We start from the raw sequence: 27,622 nt of genomic DNA on the forward strand, positions 1-27,622 counted from the left end.
TTCATATTAACCTATGAACACACTGTAGCCATTGTTTATAAGCTTTATGGTGTTTCATATTAACTTGTAAATATACTGTAGCCATTATTTATAAGCTTTATGGTGTTTCATATTAACCTGTAAATATACTGTAGCCATTATGTATAAGCTTTAAGGTGTTTCATATTAACCTATGAACACATTGTAGACACTGTTTATAACCTTTATGGTGTTTCATATTTACCTATGAATACATTGTAGACACTGTTTATAAGCTTTATGGTGTTTCATATTAACCTATGAACACACTGTAGCCATTCTTTATTAACTTTATGGTGTTTCATATTAACCTATGAACACACTGTAGCCATTGTTTATTAACTTCATGGTGTTTCATATTAACCTATGAACATATTGTAGACACTGTTTATAAGCTTTATGGTATTTCATATTAACCTATGAACACACTGTGGACACTGTTTATAAGCTTTATGGTGTTTCATATGTACCTATGAACACACTGTAGCCATTGTTTATAAGCTTTATGGTGTTTCATATTAACCTATGAACACACTGTAGCCATTGTTTATAAGCTTTATGGTGTTTCATATTAACTTGTAAATATACTGTAGCCATTATTTATAAGCTTTATGGTGTTTCATATTAACCTGTAAATATACTGTAGCCATTATGTATAAGCTTTAAGGTGTTTCATATTAACCTATGAACACATTGTAGACACTGTTTATAACCTTTATGGTGTTTCATATTAACCTATGAACAAACTGTAGCCATTGTTTATTAACTTTATGGTGTTTCATATTTACCTATGAATACATTGTAGACACTGTTTATAAGCTTTATGGTGTTTCATATTAACCTATGAACACACTGTAGCCATTGTTTATAAACTTTAAGGTGTTTCATATTAACCTATGAACACACTGTAGCCATTGTTTATAAGCTTAATGGTGTTTCATATTAACCTATGAACACATTGTAGACACTGTTTATAACCTTTATGGTGTTTCATATTAACCTATGAACACACTGTGGCCATTGTTTTTTAACTTTATGGTGTTTCATATTTACCTATGAATACATTGTAGACACTGTTTATAAGCTTTATGGTGTTTCATATTAGCCTATGAACACACTGTAGCCATTGTTTATTAACTTTATGGTGTTTCATATTAACCTATGAACACACTGTAGCCATTGTTTATTAACTTCATGGTGTTTCATATTTACCTATGAATATATTGTAGACACTGTTTATAAGCTTTATGGTGTTTCATATTAACCTATGAACACACTGTAACCATTGTTTATTAACTTTATGGTGTTTCATATTAACCTATGAACACACTGTAACCATTGTTTATTAACTTTATGGTGTTTCATATTAACCTATGAACACACTGTAGCCATTGTTTATTAACTTCATGGTGTTTCATATTTACCTATGAATATATTGTAGACACTGTTTATAAGCTTTATGGTGTTTCATATTAATATATGAACACACTGTAGCCATTGTTTATAAGCTTTATGGTGTTTCATATTAACCTATGAACATATTGTAGACACTGTTTATAAGCTTTATGGTATTTCATATTAACCTATGAACACTCTGTGGACACTGTTTATAAGCTTTATGGTGTTTCATATGTACCTATGAACACACTGTAGCCATTGTTTATAAGCTTTATAGTGTTTCATATTAACCTATGAACACACTGTAGCCATTGTTTATAAGCTTTATGGTGTTTCATATTAACCTATGAACACACTGTAGCCATTGTTTATTAACTTTATGGTGTTTCATATTTACCTATGAATACATTGTAGACACTGTTTATAAGCTTTATGGTGTTTCATATTAACCTATGAACACACTGTAGCCATTGTTTATAAGCTTTATGGTGTTTCATATTAACCTATGAACACACTGTAGCCATTGTTTATAAGCTTTATGATGTTTCATATTAACCTATGAACACACTGTAGCCATTGTTTATAAGCTTTATGGTGTTTCATATTAACCTATGAACACACTGTAGCCATTGTTTATAAGCTTTATGGTGTTTCATATTAACCTATGAACACACTGTAGCCATTGTTTATAAGCTTTATGGTGTTTCATATTAACCTATGAACACACTGTAGCCATTGTTTATAAGCTTTATGGTGTTTCATATTAACCTATGAACACACTGTAGCCATTGTTTATAAGCTTTATGGTGTTTCATATTAACCTATGAACACACTGTAGCCATTGTTTATAAGCTTTATGGTGTTTCATATTAACCTATGAACACACTGTAGCCATTGTTTATAAGCTTTATGATGTTTCATATTAACCTATGAACACACTGTAGCCATTGTTTATAAGCTTTATGGTGTTTCATATTAACCTATGAACACACTGTAGCCATTGTTTATAAGCTTTATGGTGTTTCATATTAACCTATGAACACACTGTAGCCATTGTTTATAAGCTTTGTACTTATTTTTTAACTGACTTGTGTTGTAAAATATCTTTCTTTGAACGTTTGTTGTTTCAGAACAAAACTGCAACAAAGAAATGGCAGGAAATGAATTTTTCAATCAGGTCATAAACACGTTCCGAGGGTTAATAGATATTCACAAAGGTCAACCAATCAAACTACATGTAAAGGTGTTAGTTCCCGTTAAAGACCATCCAACTGTAAATAAGGGTTAAATTTACTTTCGTGTGAACGATATGTTGCTTGTTGATAGGTATGAACACCATGTGGGTTAGTTAACTTCATAGAGAAAATGAACATAATTAGTTCTTAATAAACTACAGTGGTTATATGGTTAAGAAACCTGATAAGTTGTTCATAAACCACAGTAGTTATATGGTTAACAACCTGATTACCTGTTTATAAATTAACATATCTCCATGGTTTAGAACCTGATTAGCTGTTTATAAACCAAAGTATTTCCATGGTTAACAACCAGATTAACGGTAATGAGCCAGAGCATCTCTTATTAAGAATCAGATAACCTGTTTATAACTGAGATTATATTAATGCGTTTTTCTTTTAACAAACAAAAGGAGCTTTGCAGTTAATAATATTTAAAGAAACATTAACATTTCTTCCCGTGCGTCTGTTAATATCCCGATCGACAGATATGATAAGAATTTTTGTTTAGAATCATCCGTAAATAAAACACAATAATGAAAAACGTTAAGAATCAGAAAGAGGAAGTATAACAGAGTGAGATCATATAGCGAAGAATCATATAAACAAATATAAGATACCATGAGAGACAGAGTGACAACAACGTAAAACATGATCATGTTAGAAAAAGGAAAACTTACGATATGATTGGATAAAAAAATTAAAGAAACTAACAATATAACATGAGAGAAAAACTCGTTAAAACTATAGAAACTAACAACATAACATGAGAGAAAGACTCGTTAAAACTATAGAAACTAACAACATAACCTGAGAGAAAGACTCGTTAAAACTATAGAAACTAACAAAACAATTTGAGAGAAAAACTCGTTAAAACTATAGAAACTAACAACATAACATGAGAGAAAGACTCGTTAAAACTATAGAAACTAACAAAACAATTTGAGAGAAAAACTCGTTAAAACTATAGAAACTAACAACATAACCTGAGAGAAAGACTCGTTAAAACTATAGAAACTAACATAACCTGAGAAAAAGACTCGTTAAAACTATAGAAACTAACAACATAACATGAGAGAAAGACTCGTAAAAATTAAAGAAATGGAGCAGGAGAGATAAAAAACAGTAAGGTTATGACATGATAATAAAAACGAAACTAACAACACCAGTTGAGAAAGGAAAACAGTAGAACTAATGACATAGTAGCAGAGACAGGGGTAGATAAACTGTAGAGCTAATGACATAGTGGTAGAGACAGGAACGAAGATAAACTGTAGAGCTAAGGACATAGTAGTAGAGACAGGAACGAAGATAAACTGTAGAACTAATGATATAGTAGTAGAGACAGGAACGAAGATAAACTGTAGAACTAATGATATAGTAGTAGAGACAGGAACGAAGATAAACTGTAGAACTAATGATATAGTAGTAGAGACGGGAACGAAGATAAACTGTAGAACTAATGACATAGTAGTGGAGACAATGGTAGATAAACTGTAGAACTCATGACAGTAGTAGAGACAGGGGTAGATAAACAGTAGAACTCATGACACAGTAGCAGAGACAGGGGTAGATAAACTGTAGAACTCATGATATAGTAGTAGAGACAGGGTAGATAAACTTTAGAACTAATGATATAGTAGTAGAGACGGGAACGAAGATAAACTGTAGAACTAATGATATAGTAGTAGAAACAGGGGTAGATAAACTTTAGAACTAATGATATAGTAGTAGAGACAAAGGTAGATAAACAGTAGAACTCATGACACAGTAGCAGAGACAGGGGTAGATAAACTGTAGAACTCATGAAATAGTAGTGGAGACAATAGTAGATAAACTGTAGAACTCATGACATAGTAGTATAGACAGGAACGTAGATAAACTGTATAACTCATGACATAGTAGTAGAGACAGGGGTAGATAAACTGTATAACTTATGACATAGTTGTGGAGGCAATGGTAGATAAACTGTAGAACTCATGACATAGTAGTAGAGACAGGGGTAGATAAACTGTAGAACTAATGATATAGTAGTAGAGACAAGGGTAGATAAACTGTAGAACTAAGGACATAGTAGTAGAGACAGGAGTAGATAAACTGTAGAACTAAGGACATAGTAGTAGAGACGGGGGTAGATAAACTGTAGAACTAAGGACATAGTAGTAGAGACAAGGGTAGATAAACTGTAGAACTAAGGACATAGTAGTAGAGACAGGAGTAGATAAACTGTAGAACTAAGGACATAGTAGTAGAGACGGGGGTAGATAAACTGTAGAACTAAGGACATAGTAGTAGAGACGGGAGTAGATAAACTGTAGAACCAAGGATATAGTAGTAGAGCCAGGGGTAGATAAACTGTAGAACTAAGGACATTGTAGTAGAGACGGGAGTAGATAAACTGTAGAACTAATGACATATTATCAACTGTTCCTTCTGGGTTAACGAGCCTTAGTTCCACATAAGAAACACTTCAGACTTCCATATTGTTATCAACTGTTCCTTCTAGGTTAACGAGCCTTTGTTCTACATAAGAAACACTTCAGACTTCCATATTGTTATCAACTGTTCCTTCTAGGTTAACGAGCCTTTGTTCTACATAAGAAACACTTCAGACTTCCCCATTGTTAGCAACTGTTCCTTTCAGGTTAACGAGCCTTTGTTCTACGTAAGAAACACATCAGACTTCCATATTGTTATCAACTGTTCCTTCTAGGTTAACGAGCCTTTGTTCTACATAAGAAACACTTCAGACTTCCATATTGTTATCAACTGTTCCTTCTAGGTTAACGAGCCTTTGTTCTACATAAGAAACACTTCAGACTTCCATATTGTTATCAACTGTTCCTTTTAGGTTAACGAGCCTTAGTTCCACATAAGAAGCACTTCAGACTTCCATATTGTTATCAACTGTTCCTTTTAGGTTAACGAGCCTTTGTTCTACATAAGAAGCACTTCAGACTTCCATATTGTTATCAACTGTTCCTTTTAGGTTAACGAGCCTTAGTTCCACATAAGAAACACTTCAGACTTCCATATTGTTATCAACTGTTCCTTCTAGGTTAACGAGCCTTTGTTCTACATAAGAAACACTTCAGACTTCCATATTGTTATCAACTGTTCCTTTTAGGTTAACGAGCCTTAGTTCCACATAAGAAACACTTCAGACTTCCATATTGTTATCAACTGTTCCTTCTAGGTTAACGAGCCTTTGTTCTACATAAGAAACACTTCAGACTTCCATATTGTTATCAACTGTTCCTTCTAGGTTAACGAGCCTTTGTTCTACATAAGAAACACTTCAGACTTCCATATTGTTATCAACTGTTCCTTCTAGGTTAACGAGCCTTTGTTCTACATAAGAAACACTTCAGACTTCCATATTGTTATCAACTGTTCCTTTTAGGTTAACGAGCCTTAGTTCCACATAAGAAACACTTCAGACTTCCATATTGTTATCAACTGTTCCTTTTAGGTTAACGAGCCTTTGTTCTACATAAGAAGCACTTCAGACTTCCATATTGTTATCAACTGTTCCTTTTAGGTTAACGAGCCTTAGTTCCACATAAGAAACACTTCAGACTTCCATATTGTTATCAACTGTTCCTTCTAGGTTAACGAGCCTTTGTTCTACATAAGAAACACTTCAGACTTCCATATTGTTATCAACTGTTCCTTCTAGGTTAACACATATTTATTGTTACTAAGTGTGTTATGACATATGTGTTTTATTACTGGGTATATTGATGACATATATGTACTGTTATTTGGAATGTTGATAACATATCTATTGTTACTATGTGTGGTAATGACATTTTTGTATTGTTATTAGGTATGTTGATTACATTTTAGTATTGTTACTATCTGTGTTATCGACATATATGTATTGTTACTAGGGGTGTTGATGACACTTTTGTATTGTTAATAGATATGTCAATAGCATATGTATTGTTACTAAATGTGTTTATAACATATGTACTGTTACTAGATTTGTTGATAACATATAAGTGTTGTTACTAGGTGTGTAGATGACATATTTGTAACGTTACTATCTGTGTTGATGACATGTTAGTTTTGTTACCAGGTGTAATGATAACATATTTGTAATGTTACTACGTATGTTGATGACATATGTGTATTATTACTAGGTGTGTTGATGGCATATACAAATATTGTTACTAAGGGTGTTGATGACATATTCATATAGTTATTATGTGTGTTGACCCAGTATTTATCGTTGTTTGTAAAATTGTTTTATCTTGATTTTGTGAAAACTGATGTGAAATAAATTGTTTGCTTTCCCAGAGTGTCTTATCTATGTTATTAATTATGATTTCAAATTGTTCACCATTGCATCAGAAGTTATTATCGTCTTCCGAGTTTCTTCCACTTTAAAGACAAGGTACAAACCTTATTGAATTTATATCGGGTTGGTAACTATGTTTGTCCACTCAACTACATGAAAGAAGTTCGAGACGACTGTGAGTTTGCTATTCTAACTAAAAAACCCATAAGGTCATTGTGAGCTATGAATTAGTATCAAACGCAATTCATTCTTTCTCCTCAGAATTTATACCCCAATAAAGACGTAACCTACGAGGCTCGGCATGATAAGGTGGTTAAGGAACTCGGATTTTAATCCGTGAGTCGTGGGTTCAAATCACCGTCACACCAATCATGCTAGCACTTGGGAGGGTTATAATGTAACAATCAATCCCCCTCTTCGTTGGCGGTGGGTGGTGATGTCTAGCTACCTTCCCCCTAATCTTACATTGTTAAATTTAAGGACGGCTAGCGCAGATAGCCCTCGTGTAGCTTAACGCGAAATTCAAAAACAAACAAACAAACATAATTTACGTCTCAAAATTACTGCCGCCTATTGTGACAGTAAGAAACAAAATCTAAACAATAACGTTAGGTCAGAGAAAAAGTTGAAAAACTTCTAACTGTAATGATATGATACCAGTAAATTGTACTCACAGTGCCTTTTGTTGAAATTATAACATTTGCCCTGGTTATAAAGTACATAGAAGTAATTTATCATAATCATTCTCTTCCTTGATAATTTAGAATTGTAGAAAACACTCAGTTCACTTTATTTGATTCTGGTATTGAGATTAAGTTTTATCCCAGTGGTTTGTATCATGTGGATGTTTTATTCTTAACAGTTTTAATTATAAATATCAATTTTATAAAATTTCTATGTTTTCGATATATTTCACTTTACTTTGGCACTGATTAAAACCACCGTACGTATTTTACTGAAATTATCCGAGACATAAAACTAAAAACGAACATTCACGGTGTCGCTGCTCGTATGTTATAAAACGGTCCCAGCGTGAAAATCAGTAAAGTCAAAAAAAGAAACAGAACTGTTAAATAGGCGATCAGAACCGGATGGTTCATCTAGACGAATCAGTGAATGGGGCTTTTATTCTCTAAAATGAATATTTTCAATTACCTGAATGAAGCACAAGAAAGAATGACTTAGATCATGCCGAAGTAGGGCCAACCAACGCTGTAGGTTTAACGAAATATTAATCTCTGTTATCTTCTTACATCTATACATAAACAGGATAAGATGTTAACAGTCGAGAAGAAAACCATTCACGGAAAATCTTGGGCTACTCTCAGAAAATAGTGGGATTTTACTGTTATTCTTACAACACCAACCTGGTTACTACTACAGAGTTTCGTTTCGTGGCTTTGGTTTATTTGCTTTGAATTTCGCGCATAGCTACACGAGGATTAGCTGCGCTAGACGTCCCTAATTTAGCAGTCGTTTTGTGGCAGCCAATCTTAAACCACGTACACTCGGATTTACACCTTTAGAACAATGAATCTTTCTCAGTAAGGAAATCTTTTGGTCAATCTATGACTATGTCGTTAGAAAATTATTGAATGGAAAATCCAACTTTTTAAGTCTAACTGGATTTGGAAGACACAAAACTCATTTGATTATTAATTCGATTACACGAAACAGGATTAAGGTCATAAAATAAAATGACTTATTGAATGACTTTGGTGAAACAACTATAATATACAGGAGTTGTACAAGGACTTAATATAAATCGACTTGTTGCTGCGACTTTGGAGGAACAACTGTAATATACGAGAGCATAACAGAAGAAAATACCTGAGGTGAGAGAGTGAAAGGATATACACAAAGATAGAAAGGAAGAAAAACGCTGCCAGTAAGAATTAAAATCTAGTGCTTAACGTGTGTTTTAATATAACAAACACAAATGTATTCTATTTACGTGGATATGAGCGAATTCCTGTTACAAAATAAATACATTAAGGCAGGAAGGCGAAGTGTGAATGTATGTGTGTATATATACACACATCAGCATTGTACAGGATATCGCAAACTAAGTTTACCAAAAAGAAAGATAAGTAACATTTTATTACTTGAGATAACAAAAATTTCAAAATATGTGTTATAATGCAGATTTTGAACTGGTCCTAGTTTGAGTAAAATGGCAACTCGTGGAAAGTTCTACCGAGTTCATTACTTTGGCTCTTTTTGTTTTTAAATAAAACATGGGAACTTGAGTAACTGAAACTTTGTATCCATGATGTTGTCTTACCCATCCTGTGTTGGAAAAAAACAATTCTCAAAATTAGGTTGATAATAGCTGATGATGGAAAAAATTTAAATGTTTAATTTATATTTAACTTAAAAATCTTCATACGGTGTTTTGCTTTGAACTCTGTTGTTATCGCAAATAATAGAAATGTTATTCAACTTTCTTTTTATATATGTATTATAGAGCTCCTTGTTATGTCACAATTTTACTTTTTAAGTTTGTTTTGAATTCGCACAAAGCTATACGAAGGCTAACTGCGCTAGCTGTATCTGATACACTAGAAGTAATGCAGCTAGTTAATACCACTCCAACTCTTGGGCTATTCCTTTACCAATGATTATAATCATTAGAGTGGTCGTTTCATTATAACGCCCTCACAGCTGAAATGGCGTCTATGTTCGATGTTGCGCGGATTTGAATCGGCGCATCGTAGATTGTGAGCCGAACGTCCAAACCATGAAGCTATTTTCCAAGATCATAAACATCTTTTGTCAATAACATTTTGATAATTATAGATATCGGTAAAAACTGTTGTGCAAGCCGTCCGGCCAGGGTGTATCCGCCAGTGTGTGAGTTTCCCTCAACCAGATATTCACGCTTTCAAGGTTTTAAAGTTATTTCCATCATAATTGCTACTGACATAAAAGTAATATTTTTTTTGTCTTAAACTGATTGTTTGTTCTTCTCCGTTAAAAAAAAAAAAAAAGTCCAAAAAACTTTACTAACGCCTGGGCAGGAAATTAATCTGTCTTTAGCTTAAGAAATTATCATATTTAGGCTTTTACTTGAATTAGAATGCTGAAAGCACTTAACGGATAGTCTTCGGTTTATTCGTCTGTTCAATTTCACGAAAACCTACTGAGGGCTACCTGCACCCAGTCGTCTTTAATTTTCAATTAGTAGAATAGAGAGGACAGGTTTCAGACGTTACCCGTTGTCAACTCTTGCAAACAAATAATGGGATTTACTTCCACATTGTAATACCCACAGTTGAAACAACTATGAAATGGCAGATTTCGAAAATTGCAAATCTTCTGCCTAAACCACCAGATTATGCTAGGCTTTAATAGTCAGTCATCGTAAACATGTTGACTGTTGTTCCGCACAGAACTTAAAATCAGGTGCTCAATATTTCTGTTAAATGTTTGAAGCTGAATTAGTAGTAATCTGGCAGTTATATTAATCTTTAAAATTATTTTATATGAATTAGTTTAATATCATGTAATTTTGTAACCAACGACGGAAGGTAAATAATTTAAGTGTGAAAGTTTCTGTGATATGTGAATTGTATGAATATTCCTAATGCACAATAAAGGCTTCACAACATCAAAAAGGGTTAATTTTGTTTGCTTTTGTATTTTAAGGTCAAAGCTACACAGTGGGCTATCCTTGCTATGTCCACCATATGTATACAAACCCAAGTTATTGAGATATAAAACCTTTGTTCCCGATATGTGACATGGGTAATATTATGGACTTATATAACTGAAATCTGGAGTTCAATTTCCTCGTGGTGTACGCAATAGATAGCCCAACGAGGCATGGCTATGAAATTCTCAGACTTATTGTTAAACAAATGGATGTGCAATAGGACTGGCATAAAAATAATTATTATATTTTAAATGTTTTCTGAGTTAACACTAATACTGATTGTACTATGGATGGTGTTCTTATTTACTATATTGTAATGTTTTCCAAGCTAACATGAATATTGATGGAGTTATTAATTATTTTAATGTTCTGAAAATTAATACTACCTGATATTTAGTTGAATACAATAGGGTAAACAATATACACACATGTGGCTACTGTTGGAAGATGACGAACAACAGAATTTTGTAATTATTAATTTGCAGACCAGTTGAAATTGCATTTGCAGGAGAAAAATCAGTAATTGTTTAGATTTCCTGAGGTGTGGAGAACTAAAACAAAATTTTAGTGTTATACGTTTGTAAAGCTACTCCTTTCTTACAGGGTATATTTGAAAAAGAAACCATAATCATAACAAAAGAAAGTTGACATGGAACAGGTGCTTACTTCTGAACATAATTGTAAAATACAGGAGTATCAGAGTAAGGAGAGGATAGAGAGAAATCCAGGATACTGAACAAACATTTTTAAACAGATGTTACAATAAAGCAAAATTAGAGATACAAAGTCAAATAAAATATCTAACCAACATATAAAAATGTATTTTATATTAAGAAATCTCAAACAAAACAGTACTGGTGCTACTTACTGGTAAATGTTTGACATTCATAAGAAAAAACTTTAGTATTAAGTAAAAATATTCTAGATATAATAATGTTATGACATCCTGAGGTTATAGATGAGGTTCAGGTGAAAACCTGTATTGTATGTGGGGTTATAGATGAGGTTCAGGTGAAAACCTGTATTGTATGTCAGGTTATAGATGAGGTTCAGGTGAAAACCTGTATTGTATGTCAGGTTATAGATGAGGTTCAGGTGAAAACCTGTATTGTATGTCAGGATATAGATGAGGTTCAGGTGAAAACCTGTATTGTATGTCAGGTTATAGATGAGGTTCAGGTGAAAACCTGTATTGTATGTGGGGTTATAGATGAGGTTCAGGTGAAAACCTGTATTGTATGTCAGGTTATAGATGAGGTTCAGGTGAAAACCTGTATTGTATGTGGGGTTATAGATGAGGTTCAGATGAAAACCTGTATTGTATGTCAGGATATAGATGAGGTTCAGGTGAAAACCTGTATTGTATGTCAGGTTATAGATGAGGTTCAGGTGAAAACCTGTATTGTATGTGGGGTTATAGATGAGGTTCAGGTGAAAACCTGTATTGTATGTGGGTTATAGATGAGGTTCAGGTGAAAACCTGTATTGTATGTCAGGATATAGATGAGGTTCAGGTGAAAACCTGTATTGTATGGGGTTATAGATGAGGTTCAGGTGAAAACCTGTATTGTATGTCAGGATATAGATGAGGTTCAGGTGAAAACCTGTATTGTATGTCAGGATATAGATGAGGTTCAGGTGAAAACCTGTATTGTATGTCAGGTTATAGATGAGGTTCAGGTGAAAACCTGTATTGTATGTGGGGTATAGATGAGGTTCAGGTGAAAACCTGTATTGTATGTGGGGTTATAGATGAGGTTCAGGTGAAAACCTGTATTGTATGTGGGGTTATAGATGAGGTTCAGGTGAAAACCTGTATTGTATGTGGGGTTATAGATGAGGTTCAGGTGAAAACCTGTATTGTATGTGGGGTTATAGATGAGGTTCAGGTGAAAACCTGTATTGTATGTGGGGTTATAGATGAGGTTCAGGTGAAAACCTGTATTGTATGTCAGGTTATAGATGAGGTTCAGGTGAAAACCTGTATTGTATGTGGGGTTATAGATGAGGTTCAGGTGAAAACCTGTATTGTATGTCAGGTTATAGATGAGGTTCAGGTGAAAACCTGTATTGTATGTCAGGTTATAGATGAGGTTCAGGTGAAAACCTGTATTGTATGTCAGGTTATAGATGAGGTTCAGGTGAAAACCTGTATTGTATGTGGGTTATAGATGAGGTTCAGGTGAAAACCTGTATTGTATGTGGGTTATAGATGAGGTTCAGGTGAAAACCTGTATTGTATGTGGGTTATAGATGAGGTTCAGGTGGAAACCTGTATTGTATGTGAGGTCACAGACCACAGTGAGATGAAACGATATTTTATGCGAAGTCACAAATCGTGGTGAGGTGAAAGCTTTATTTTGTGAGAGATCGCAGATCATGGTGAGGTGAAACTTGTTGTTGAAATGAGGATGCAGGTTTTGGTCTGTATTCAGATAAAAAAGTTGCACTTTATTAATAATTTAATTAGATATTTTCATAAAATGTCCTTACAACTAAAAAAAATTTAACTAGTTTTCTCAAGAAACCTTGTAAAGTTTAGACATTCAGTAACCATTGGCTTTTTAAAATATGTAATCACTAATTCTGGGCCTAAAAGGCATACAACTGTTTGAAACCTACTAAAACACAAGATATTTTTATGTTTTGTACACATATGTTGGTAATTAGAAAAATACCACTTGTAAACTCATATCTACTGCTATTACAGATACGATGTCATGGCTAACCAAAAATGTCTATCTATAATTATGAGAAAATAGTTATGTAACATCATTCACTATATTTCAGAAAATCTATCAAAAAGTTTTGCTTTACAGAATATCACTAGTAAGTTGTCAAACTACCTATTTTCACTTTAGCAAAAATGTTCACAAATTTCAATTTACTTAGTCCCCATTATGCGTTTTGTTACTATTTTATAAGTAGTTTTAAACAAATAGACTACATTTTGTGAACCTATTTTTGATTTTTCAAATCACACATATATATATGCTAATGCACATGATAAAATCACACATGCTAACACACTTTCAATTTTTAGTCACACTGGAAATCTCATAACTGTCTATAAAACCACTCTTTAAAACTAACTCAACGAAAACATTTTATCAATATATATAATTTAATGTACACAACACTTTATGGACTAACAGCCTACTGCATACATAAATACTTCCAATGTTTTCATACTTTTAATGAATACTGTTGAAATTAAGAGAAAGCTAACAGAATTAATGGCATTTATTTTTACTTCACATGATTTGTTTTCTTATTTATGTATTGTACCATATTTCAATCCTTTACTTTTGTAAAAGATATTGAAACATCAATTATATTAGACTGTTCTGTTATCACACTTCTTCACGAGTCCTATGTCACTGTTATTGTGATGTGAACTACACATAAACCTAAGTTTTAGATACAATAAAAAAAACAAAAATTTATTTTCAAGTGAATTTTTAAAATAGAAAATAATAATAACAGAAAATCAATCAGCAAATGAAGAAATCAACAACATATGATACACCAAACATAGAAATGTTTTAAAAATTTTCATACTGGATGAAACAAATGTAGTTAAGCCTATTATGGTAAATGATGTACTTTCTGCACTTTAATAAATTCTGATGCTGAGAAACAACAGTATCCATAAAGACCCGTAGGGCTAAGTCTATTCAGAATATTGCAAATAAAAAGGCAGTGAAAGAGAGATAAAAAGAATGAAGCAAATTATAATTATATTAAATTTGCTATTAGGCTTACATACATTTAGGCCTAGTTATGCCACTGGGCACTTAAGCAGGATTGATACATACTTTACTTAGAAAAATCCATGACTTTAAATCCTGCCATGCATTTCCATTCATGAAATGTGCTTGCCAATGAAAGTTTCATTAATTTCAGGTTTTCAAACTTAATACTGTTAGCCAAATTTGTTGTAGTTTTTAATTTTTTAATTGTCTCATTTATTTTATGTGCTGTATTTTTGTTGAAACTTATGTTCAAGATATTTCCAATACAAGAACACAAGTTCAATAATTTTCCAGGATTTTCAATGCCGATTTTTATTTTCCCCAATAAAGGATATGCACAAATCCTACTTGCATCTTGGAAAGTGAACACAGTTCAGTATATTGTAATACTTACTGAAGTAAACACTTGTCAATATATCATAATCCCTCTTGAAAACTTTACTGAAACCTAGCTTAGTTCAAATAATGACATAAATGTAACACCTTGATAAATTCAATGTTAGCATTTTTATTTTATATAAATTTATTTAAATTGTGCTTTACAAGAATACATACATATATACTGGTATTAGTTCTTTAGCTAAAATATCAAAATGGAAACTGCTTAGATGAAAAAGAACTTTCTCTAGTCAAATTAAATCAGGTGATAAATGAAACAGACTAATACATTTCTAGCCAAAGAAGCTGAAATAAGCAATTAAAATAAATTATGACAAAATTAAATAAATACAAAAACACTTACTAAGAAATGCAGTCAGTATTTTTGAAATTGCTCTATAAATATACCTTATGTAAAGGTACTTGTAACAAGCAATCTCTGTAAAACTGTAATAAATCAAATTATTCATAAAACAACTAAACACATTTCACAGTATTGTTATTATAGCACCTTAGGAAACAACAAAATGTTAAAAACTTTTAAAAATAGTTCATCTTATACAACACAAGCTAACCTTTCCCTACATTTTAGTTCATCTTATTACCACTTATACAACACAAGCTAACCTTTCCCTATATTTTAGTTCATCTAACTACCACTTATACAACACAAGCTAACCTTTCCCTATATTTTAGTTCATCTAACTACCACTTATACAACACAAGCTAACCTTTCCCTGTATTTTAGTTATCTTACTACCACTTATACAACACAAGCTAACCTTTCCCTATATTTTAGTTCATCTTACTACCACTTATACAACACAAGCTAACCTTTCCCTATATTTTAGTTCATCTTATTACCACTTTATACAACACAAGCTAACCTTTTCCCTATATTTTAGTTCATCTTATTACCACTTTATACAACACAAGCTAACCTTTTCCTATATTTTAGTTCATCTTACTACCACTTATACAACACAAGCTAACCTTTTCCCTATATTTTAGTTCATCTAACTACCACTTTATACAACACAAGCTAACCTTTTCCCTATATTTTAGTTCATCTTACTACCACTTATACAACACAAGCTTAACCTTTTCCTTATATTTTAGTTCATCTTATTACCACTTTTATACAACACAAGCTAACCTTTTCCCTATATTTTAGTTCATCTTACTACTACTTTTATACAACACAAGTTAACCTTTCGTCCCTATATTTAGTTCATCTAACTACCACTTATACAACACAAGCTAACCTTTTCCCTATATTTTAGTTCATCTAACTACTACTTATACAACACAAGCTAACCTTTTCCCTGTATTTTAGTTATCTTACTACCACTTTATACAACACAAGCTAACCTTTCCCTATATTTTAGTTCATCTTACTACCACTTATACAACACAAGCTAACCTTTCCCTATATTTTAGTTCATCTTACTACCACTTATACAACACAAGCTAACCTTTCCCTATATTTTAGTTCATCTGACTACCACTTTATACAACACAAGCTAACCTTTCCCTATATTTTAGTTCATCTTACTACCACTTTATACAACACAAGCTAACCTTTCCCTATATTTTAGTTCATCTAACTACCACTTTATACAACACAAGCTAACCTTTCCCTATATTTTAGTTCATCTTACTACCACTTATACAACACAAGCTAACCTTTCCCTATATTTTAGTTCATCTTACTACCACTTATACAACACAAGCTAACCTTTTCCCTATATTTTAGTTCATCTTACTACCACTTTATACAACACAAGCTAACCTTTTCCTATATATTTTAGTTCATCTAACTACCACTTATACAACACAAGCTAACCTTTCCCTATATTTTAGTTCATCTAACTACCACTTATACAACACAAGCTAACCTTTCCCTATATTTTAGTTCATCTAACTACCACTTATACAACACAAGCTAACCTTTCCCTGTATTTTAGTTCATCTAACTACCACTAATACAACACAAGCTAACCTTTCCCTGTATTTTAGTTATCTTACTACCACTTATACAACACAAGCTAACCTTTCCCTATATTTTAGTTCATCTTACTACCACTTATACAACACAAGCTAACCCTTCCCTATATTTTAGTTCATCTTACTACCACTTATACAACACAAGCTAACCTTTCCCTATATTTTAGTTCATCTTACTACCACTTATACAACACAAGCTAACCTTTTCCCTATATTTTAGTTCATCTTACTACCACTTTATACAACACAAGCTAACCTTTTCCCTATATTTTAGTTCATCTTACTACCACTTTATACAACAGCCTGCTAACCTTTCCCTATATTTTAGTTCATCTAACTACCACTTTATACAACACAAGCTAACCTTTTCCTATATTTTAGTTCATCTAATTACCACTTTATACAACACAAGCTAACCTTTTCCCTATATTTTTTAGTTCATCTTACTACCACTTTATACAACACAAGCTAACCTTTTCCCTATATTTTAGTTCATCTTATTACCACTTTATACAACACAAGCTAACCTTTCCCTATATTTTAGTTCATCTTACTACCACTTTATACAACACAAGCTAACCTTTCCCTATATTTTAGTTCATCTAACTACCACTTTATACAACACAAGCTAACCTTTCCCTATATTTTAGTTCATCTTACTACCACTTATACAACACAAGCTAACCTTTCCCTATATTTTAGTTCATCTTACTACCACTTATACAACACAAGCTAACCTTTCCCTATATTTTAGTTCATCTTACTACCACTTTATACAACACAAGCTAACCTTTCCCTATATTTTAGTTCATCTAACTACCACTTTATACAACACAAGCTAACCTTTCCCTATATTTTAGTTCATCTTACTACCACTTATACAACACAAGCTAACCTTTCCCTATATTTTAGTTCATCTTACTACCACTTTATACAACACAAGCTAACCTTTCCCTATATTTTAGGTTCATCTTACTACCACTTTATACAACACAAGCTAACCTTTTCCCTTATATTTTAGTTCATCTAACTACCACTTTATACAACACAAGCTAACCTTTCCTATATTTTAGTTCATCTTACTACCACTTATACAACACAAGCTAACCTTTTCCTATATTTTAGATCATCTTACTACCACTTTATACAACACAAGCTTAACCTTTCCCTATATTTTAGTTCATCTTACTTACCACTTTATACAACACAAGCTTAACCTTTTCCTATATTTTAGTTCATCTTACTACCACTTATACAACACAAGCTTAACCTTTTCCCTATATTTTAGTTCATCTTACTACCACTTATACAACACAAGCTAACCTTTCCCTATATTTTAGTTCATCTTACTACCACTTTATACAACACAAGCCTATATTTTGGATCGTCTTGCTACCACTTTACAACAACAAGCTATATTTTAGTTCATCTTACTACCACTTTATACAACACAAGCTAACCTTTCCCTATATTTTAGTTCATCTTACTACCACTTATACAACACAAGCTAACCTTTCCCTATATTTTAGTTCATCTTACTACCACTTATACAACACAAGCTAACCTTTCCCTATATTTTGGTTCATCTTACTACCACTTTATACAACACAAGTTTAACCTTTCCTATATTTTAGTTCATCTAACTACCACTTTATACAACACAAGCTAACCTTTCCTGTATTTTAGTTCATCTTACTACCACTTTTATACAACACAAACTAACCTTTCCTATATATTTTAGTTCATCTTACTACCACTTATACAACACAAGCTAACCTTTCCCTATATTTTAGTTCATCTTATTACCACTTTATACAACACAAGCTAACCTTTCCCTATATTTTAGTTCATCTTACTACCACTTTATACAACACAAGCTAACCTTTCCCTATATTTTAGTTCATCTTACTACCACTTTATACAACACAAGGTAACCTTTCCCTGTATTTTCTACCATATCTTTAAAAAATTTGCCTACTACAATTTTGTCATTTACCCAATGCAGAATTCGCAGCACATAAAAAACTAAACCATCAAGGAGGAGAATGCTGACATTTTTTTTCAGTTGACCAAACCTACCATTACTTTTTATCTCATCATATGTCTGTATTCATCAAAACCTATTTTGTTTATTGAACAAGCACACAGAACACATTAGAGTCTTCACAATAACCTTATCTGAATATAGAATAATTCAAATTAACTTTAAACTTTTACGTTAATGACAACAAACAGTAAACATTGGTAGACAAGAATATTTCATAAAAATATGTAGTTCTTAAGGATTAGGTCCAACCTATTTATTTTGTCCATGTATGGAGACTGTTTTCAGGATAGTAGATATACCTAACTCAAAACATGTTTGGCAGTTCTCTGAAAGTCAGCATCTTCATAGAGGTTTTATAAACATTAAAATCTCAGACAGAAACTGGACCACAGGTTAATTATACTAACATTTACATAAATCAACTAACCAATAAAAATAGATACCTGAATAACAGCTCAACAATAAAACACACTAGCCAAAAATATCTTATAAACTAGCAACAAACATTATCTTTGGAAGTAGGTACACTGAATATATTATAAATATTATTTCATAACTTAATCAAACTACTTTAAAAATCAGCAAAAACAGTAACTTATAAACTAACACGATAAACCGTCTTATAATCTCTACATTAGCATATCAGTGCAGGTTAAATGGAGGGTAGGATGGGGCTGCAGCCCTGAAGCCCCAAAATAAATGGGGGATCCTAATATTTTAGGAAAGGATATTATATGTAAAAAAGTGATTAGATATCAGTATGTCTGGACTGATGTGCAGAACACATAATTTTTAATCAGTTTCAGAGCAAATAGTTAATTTATAACAGTAGTTTGTAGATGGTGATATAGAAAAATATTAAAAAGTGCAACCTACATGACACAGTAGGAACCTACCACTTCATTTGGTGTTACTCTGATGGAAGTAGCTTAATCACAGTTAACTTATGAGTAATAGGCAGGAATGAAGAGTCTATGTTTTGTTAACATGGTCAAAAGAAGGATTTCCAAAAAGTTACATAAATTATTTGTTGAAAATGCAAGTCAGTTGGTAAGTCACATAAAATTATGATAAAAATGAATAAACTTAAGAACAAGTAATGAAAGACATGGAACACAAAATGTTAATTAAATAGATTATTTTAATTATGGATACCCAACACATGCATTTTAATGAAGTAATTGTCTGCTACTTCAATTAGTTTAATTAATATTGCTTAATTATAAATATAATAATGATGTTCTTTTTTGACAAGTATTTAAAATTATAAATTAGCAATTTTAATGTCTATCAATTTTTATGTGAAAAGACAAACATTTAGAGTTAACAGTTAAAAATAATAAAACTTAGAGTTCACAACTAAAAATACAGTTAAAAGTTAATAAAGACAATAATTATCTGTTTTCTTCACAAATGAACATAAGTATACATATGTAACATGTCGAGTTAGTATATTTAAATATTACATACAATAAATATATATCACATATGTATGTAATACAAACTGTTTATATATAAATGTTATGAAACATTTGTGTGTGTGTATATATATATATGTATATATAACACAAGAATTTAATTGCATTCCACACTTTATATACTAATTTAAAATTGTCTTTCAAACAGTTTCTGCCTTACAGTTCGGGAGTTATTTACACAGATTGCAGACATGGAATTATCCATTATTATATTCATCATAAATGTGGAACATGGAGAAAAACAGTGGAATTATGAAAAGGCAAAGAAAGATAAACAGTAACCAAATTATCCTTGAAACTGTCTTAGAAATTGTAGAAGCTAAACACTTCTTATGTAGTATTGATTTCACTAACACTGACCACCAAATTGTGGTAGTTCACTGACTGACCACAGAGGAGAGGTTCCCTACGTTTCTACCTACTGAAAGCCACACACACAATGTCTAGATGTCATAAAGGAAAGCAGGCACAAATGTTTCAAGTATATGTCCGAGCTCATATATACTCAAGGTGCTACTTATTTAATGAACTTGGTTCATTCTTCTCAATTTTCATGTTTGTTCAGCAGGTTTTTATATTCTTCTCATCTTTGTGTTCTTAAGAGATATTAGGATACTAGATGGTCTGCCCATGCAGTTAGAACTACAACTCTTTACAATGATTACAATAAAAGAAACATTGAAAGGATGGCCACATATGTGAGAGAATACACACTGAAATTTGCTGTGAAGCTATTCTTGATGACGAGAAACCCACCTGAAATAAAAATGTATTTCAGAATGGCTGGTATGGGTATTAACACGTTTATTGATAAGCAGAGAACATCTAGAGAACATCCTAGTTGTTTTGAGATACATTTTTACTGTGGGCTCAATCTCTATAAGCAGTTGATGCAGCCGAGACAGTTTTCCTAGCCAACCATTAGTAGTGTAGTTTGGAACAGTTTGATGCAGTCAACTAAGCCATTCAGCACGAGGATACTGAGCTAAGCATGGCAGTTAACTGTTTAAAATAATTGCAATGATACATAGATTCCTTACACACTGATTTTACAAGCCTTGAGAATGATGCAAAAAGAAAGTCCTTAACCCAAAAATATTAGGAGACTACAAAACAAAATAAATTTAAAAAGCAGCTATTAGCTAATGTAAATGCTGAAGAAACAGTTTTTTCTGGAAATGAAAAGTTCAGAGTGAAAACTAATGTTCCTAATCTCGATCAGCCTTAGCACAAACATTATAAGCCTGTGATAAGCATTTAAGAAGTTTGGATTTTCATTGAACATAAAAGTAGAATAGCTACAGAGGAAAAAAATCCTGTAATGTATTACAAACAAATGTATGAAAATGATTTGGATGAAAATTTTCCACATGAATTAAAACATTTTTGTTTTTCCCATCAGACTCCAAAAACTTTCTAGTTTGAACATATCAGCTTCAAACATGTATTCACTTATATTCAAAAATAACCTGTAATAAACTCTTCCCAATACTGAAGTACCTATGTAAATATACCTGTGCCTGATAATTACAAATTTAACTGTGGAAAGGTTAAAGATAAAACTAAAGACACTAAAACTCTACAATAGTGCCAAACTGTTTTAACTCAAGATTGACTTTCATTCACAGAAGTTTTGTGGAGAAAAGGAATCACAAAGTTAATGTACAACAATAAATAATGATATATATGTAAAACGGCTCGCTTTTACATATATATTCTCTACAAGTGGGTTTTCTCGACATCACTGAATAAATAATAATGTCCTTTTATCAAAGTGTGTTGTTAAAAACAGAAGAATAACCAGAAAGGAAGGGAGCAAACATTTTTTGTTTTTTAATTGGGAGTGATATTTGAAATTTTATAATAGTTATGAATGAATTGTTTTTTCAAGCAACATTTATGTTGTTAAAATAGGATTAACAATTAAAAATGTACATATAAATGAAATTTAATTATAAATATATACACAACTGTAGATAAAGGTGTATATTTTAATCATAAGGTAGTGTTTGTCTCATTAAACAAAAATAATATGCATGATGAACACCCCAAGATGTCTCAGACACTGAGACAAATAATCTAATACACAACCAGAACAGAAAAGCTAGAACACCATGCAGTGCACAACTGCAGAATTTCCTCCAAAGGACAACAAAGACTAGAAGCAAAGGAAATGGAGTACCACTTTACTGTCCTAATCTGGAAGTACCAGATGCCTAGGAGACCAATATGACTGAAAAGAATGAATCAAAATGACAAGGACAGGGGAAACAAAATGTGTGTGTTTTCTAATAACAAAGCCACATTGAGCAATCTGCTATTTCCACCAAGAAGAATTGAACCTCTAATTTTAGCATTGTAAATCAGTAAACTTACTGCTGTCTCAGTTGGGAATGGGAAAGAAAGACTGTGCTGCAACTAAGAAAATGAAAAGTATTGGATAGAGCTGCCTAATAACCTGACATTGAGGAGACTGAAAACCCCTTCTCAAAAAGCCACATAAGAAATACCAGCAACTGTGGGACGAGAAGCTGGAATACTTCAAGCCAGGGCCCAGGTGCAAAAAACATTCCATTTCTGCTGATACACAGCCAGAGATGAAGGAAGAATGGAATGAGTTAAGTGAAATGTCACCCAACACAAGAAACTGGATCCCCTCACCAAAAAAGGCATGAAGATTAGATGTAGAACTGGCAACTGTGGTGGAGGAAGGTTGGAGAATAATGAAAGAGAGAACAACTGTAACTGGAGAAGGTGACGAAACCATGGCTGATCAGTCAGTAAGAAGAATCAGATAAACTTTGCATGGAGTGGTATGAATGAGGGAGACTATCCAATGAAAGAATCAGATAGGAAGATAAACATAAAAAAACTGGTTCAAGCCAAATTTAGCTGAAGTCATCTATAGGCAAAGCCCAAGGATAGGGAACAAAGAACCAAAATAAAGGTAACTGGTGATTGAGGGCTGTGGCAATGCATCAATATGAAGAATACCCCACCAATCACAAAGCCACAAATAAATAAAAGGATGAAGAAACAACTTTGTTAGGTAATCCCTATTAGAACGACCATCTGGAACCAGATTGAAAGCACCATGGGTGCCACCACTGTTGAATAATCATGAAGATAGGAAGAAAGTGACCCAAAGCCTAATGACAACAAAGAGTTTGAGAACACTGATATGAAGAGAATATTCCCCTACAGACCAATGACTCAAAGCATCCTGATGATCAATCCATTCACTCCAATTCCGAAGGAATGCATCTGTGAACAGATGTAAATCTGGCTGCAGAGGAAGAAGTTGAACACTAACCAGTGTACATGTCTTGTCCAAGCACCACCAGAGATTGTTCACAATGTAGAAGTGAAGGGTTACAGGAATATCCAAGGAATCCCCATTGAAGGGATTGCATATGAGCCCAGCTGAGGAGTCACAGGAGACTACATCCACAAAAGTGATAGAACCTCACATGCAGAAAGTGTAGCAGCAGACAGGTCATTCCAATTAGGCAATTCCATTGAACAGAGCCAGAGAGAAGATTGGGCTTGATGGAGATGGGTATTGAAGAAAACAGAAATACATAAAGCATAATAATCTATCTCTCACCAAAACAAATAGAACAAGAAAACAGAAATACATAAAACATAATAATCTATCTCTCACCAAAACAAATAGAACAAGAAAACAGAAATACATAAAACATAATAATCTATCTCTCACCAAAACAAATAGAACAAGAAAACAGAAATACATAAAACATAATAATCTATCTCTCACCAAAACAAATAGAACAAGAAAACAGAAATACATAAAGCATAATAATCTATCTCTCACCAAAACAAATAGAACAAGAAAACAGAAATACATAAAGCATAATAATCTATCTCTCACCAAAACAAATAGAACAAGAAAACAGAAATACATAAAGCATAATAATCTATCTCTCACCAAAACAAATAGAACAAGAAAACAGAAATACATAAAGCATAATAATCTATCTCTCACCAAAACAAATAGAACAAGAAAACAGAAATACATAAAGCATAATAATCTATCTCTCACCAAAACAAATAGAACAAGAAAACAGAAATACATAAAGTATAATAATCTATCTCTCACCAAAACAAATAGAACAAGAAAACAGAAATACATAAAGCATAATAATCTATCTCTCACCAAAACAAATAGAACAAGAAAACAGAAATACATAAAGCATAATAATCTATCTCTCACCAAAACAAATAGAACAAGAAAACAGAAATACATAAAGCATAATAATCTATCTCTCACCAAAACAAATAGAACAAGAAAACAGAAATACATAAAGCATAATAATCTATCTCTCACCAAAACAAATAGAACAAGAAAACAGAAATACATAAAGCATAATAATCTATCTCTCACCAAAACAAATAGAACAAGAAAACAGAAATACATAAAACATAATAATCTATCTCTCACCAAAACAAATAGAACAAGAAAACAGAAATACATAAAACATAATAATCTATCTCTCACCAAAACAAATAGAATATTTTTTCAGTACTAATTCTTGTTCCTAAAATCAGGAATAATTAGATTTACATCTATTTTAATACTCAACATTTTACACAATTAGAAACAAATTAAACATTTAGATTATGTGATAAAACACAAAGTAAGAAGAAATATGAAACACTTGGAATGCTCACACTGTGGACAATGCTGTGTTTTGAAAACAAAACTACAAATCTAAACTGCAGTGCATGTCTTGCAATTATCTCAGCAATATTAGAATGCATATTACTTAATTTCATACCCGTAAGAAATGTTTTATCTCTAATCAGCTACTAACACTTTGAAGTATTGAGCAAAGCTAACAAGAAAACCAATAAAAAACTTTAACCTCCCATCAGGGAAGGGAAAATAAATCATTAACCAAAAATCATAAGACTTGGTTCATGATTTACTTTTAGCAACCTGATGTTAACATTTTGAGAAGTTCAATAAAAATACAAAACTGAAACTGAATTTTCTTCAGTTTTCAAAACTGTTCTAAATAAATATGTGAAAAAAAGACATTAAATGTTATTTATAAACAAGTGCTAAAATTTTAATTTACTCTTGGAGCTAAAATACAAAAAAAACCTTGACAAAAGAAAATATTTAAGAAAAAGACATTTGAGGCTGAGAATAGATACAATACTGTGAATGTGTACACCAAACCTCAGGTAATCCAATTCTATGTAAGATACTAAAGGTCAGGTTTCTGTCACTCCCTGTGGAAATGTAAGCAACATGATTTATGCTGCAGATAAATTCAAAACGTTGAACAAATATAAATATATTCGTGTGGCAATCACTATAACTAACAGTGCAAAAATTATGAAACTATTGGTTTCCAAAATTCCAGTGACACCAATGGGAGCATAATGGTACAGTTTTAAACATGGTGATACAGCTTTAGTTAGGTGTTTTGGTATCTACACTGTTATCATCCAGTCCTTCCTTTAGTTTCCCCCTGTCATGAAGAAAAAGAAGTGGCACCATGCCTAATAAACATCCCAGGGTGATACCGACAGCTCGACCCTAGAACGTACATCACGTAAGTATTAAAGTTTAAGACATCTTGATTAAGAGACAAATTATTTAGTAAATAAAACATAACTGGGTGATCAAAAATTGTACATTATTAGCTTTTAATTGCCTAATCATCTGTAGAAATAATAATAGCTACATACAAGTTACTCATCAATAACTAATGTTTAGATACTGAGTTGTAGTCTTATGTCAATATTCTTTCTGAGACAGTTTAGTTGCTTGTTTGGAGTTTATTGATGCAAAGCAACTAGGCTATCTGTGGCAAACAACTGTTAAAAAATCATAAATTGTTACTAAATGTAAAAATGAATAAAGTTAAAACTAAACAATAAAATTTCAGATAAAAGATTTAAACAGAATTAAAAAGGCAAATGGCTCATAAAAAGTTAAAAAAGACAATCCAGTTGAACAGTGTCAATACTTCCAATAACACTGTCCAATATTAGGACTAAACCTGAAGAAAATGTGTTTAAAATCTTGCTGTTGCTCAGTGTCATAACAACAGCCTGACAGTAAAAGGTTGGCTATTGTAACTTGGTATCACAAACACCATACATTAGTGAGTCAGTCCCTAATAAAAGAAAACAATGGGTTATTGTGACTAATGCATAGCCTAGCTAGGATAACTTATTCCTTGTGGAATAAAAACAACCAAAGATTAACAGAGGTTTGATCTGGAAAAACTTATCACATTGCTCATGCCATGTAGACTGGCAACTGGATGGTAAAGAAAAACTTATCACATTGCTCATGCCATGTAGACTGGCAACTGGATGATAAAGAAAAACTTATCACATTGCTCATGCCATGTAGACTGGCAACTGGATGATAAAGAAAAACTTATCACATTGCTCATGCCATGTAGACTGGCAACTGGATGGTAAAGAAAAACTTATCACATTGCTCATGCCATGTAGACTGGCAACTGGATGGTAAAGAAAAACTTATCACATTGCTCATGCCATGTAGACTGGCAACTGGATGGTAAAGAAAAACTTATCACATTGCTCATGCCATGTAGACTGGCAACTGGATGGTAAAGAAAAACTTATCACATTGCTCATGCCATGTAGACTGGCAACTGGATGGTAAAGAAAAACTTATCACATTGCTCATGCCATGTAGACTGGCAACTGGATGGTAAAGAAAAACTTATCACATTGCTCATGCCATGTAGACTGGCAACTGGATGATAAAGAAAAACTTATCACATTGCTCATGCCATGTAGACTGGCAACTGGATGATAAAGAAAAACTTATCACATTGCTCATGCCATGTAGACTGGCAACTGGATGATAAAGAAAAACTTATCACATTGCTCATGCCATGTAGACTGGCAACTGGATGATAAAGAAAAACTTATCACATTGCTCATGCCATGTAGACTGCCAACTGGATGATAAAGAAAAATTGGCCAGCCAGTTTTAAATATCAATGAGAACAGGGTGAGAAGTAAGATGAAGTAGAGAGCTAAGCAAGTCAGTATAAATAGTACAATTTGAGTTCTGCTTAGCTTCTATGTAATCCAAAGCAAAAGAAATAGTGTACAATTGGTTGGTTGGTTGGTTGATTTAGTGTTTTATGGCACAAAGCACCTAGGCTATCTGTGCCAAATGTCCAGCAAAAAGTAAAAGTAAATTCAGTAAAAATTCATAAAAGGAAATTAAGGTAAAACAAAACAAAGTTAAAAATAAATAAATAGCATAAAACTAATGTTTACATCTAGTCTACAATGTTAAGAGAAAAACTACAGTAATTCAAGTTGT

General features: G+C 32.4%; 1 protein-coding gene across 1 annotated transcript in view; it reads right to left on the reverse strand.

Annotated features, from left to right (window-relative positions):
- Nucleotides 1–22,045: 22,045 nt before the first annotated feature.
- Nucleotides 22,046–27,622, reverse strand: part of LOC143230095 (transmembrane protein 65-like) — a 29,865-nt gene continuing 24,288 nt past the window's right edge. Inside the window, exon 6 of the mRNA XM_076463139.1 lies at nucleotides 22,046–25,843. Coding sequence (XP_076319254.1) covers nucleotides 25,718–25,843 — 126 coding nt within the window. The 3' untranslated portion in view covers nucleotides 22,046–25,717. The remainder of the gene's footprint in view (nucleotides 25,844–27,622) is intronic.

The sequence above is a fragment of the Tachypleus tridentatus genome, chromosome 10 (assembly GCF_004210375.1).
Source record: "Tachypleus tridentatus isolate NWPU-2018 chromosome 10, ASM421037v1, whole genome shotgun sequence".
NCBI classification, from domain to species: Eukaryota; Metazoa; Arthropoda; class Merostomata; order Xiphosura; family Limulidae; genus Tachypleus; species Tachypleus tridentatus.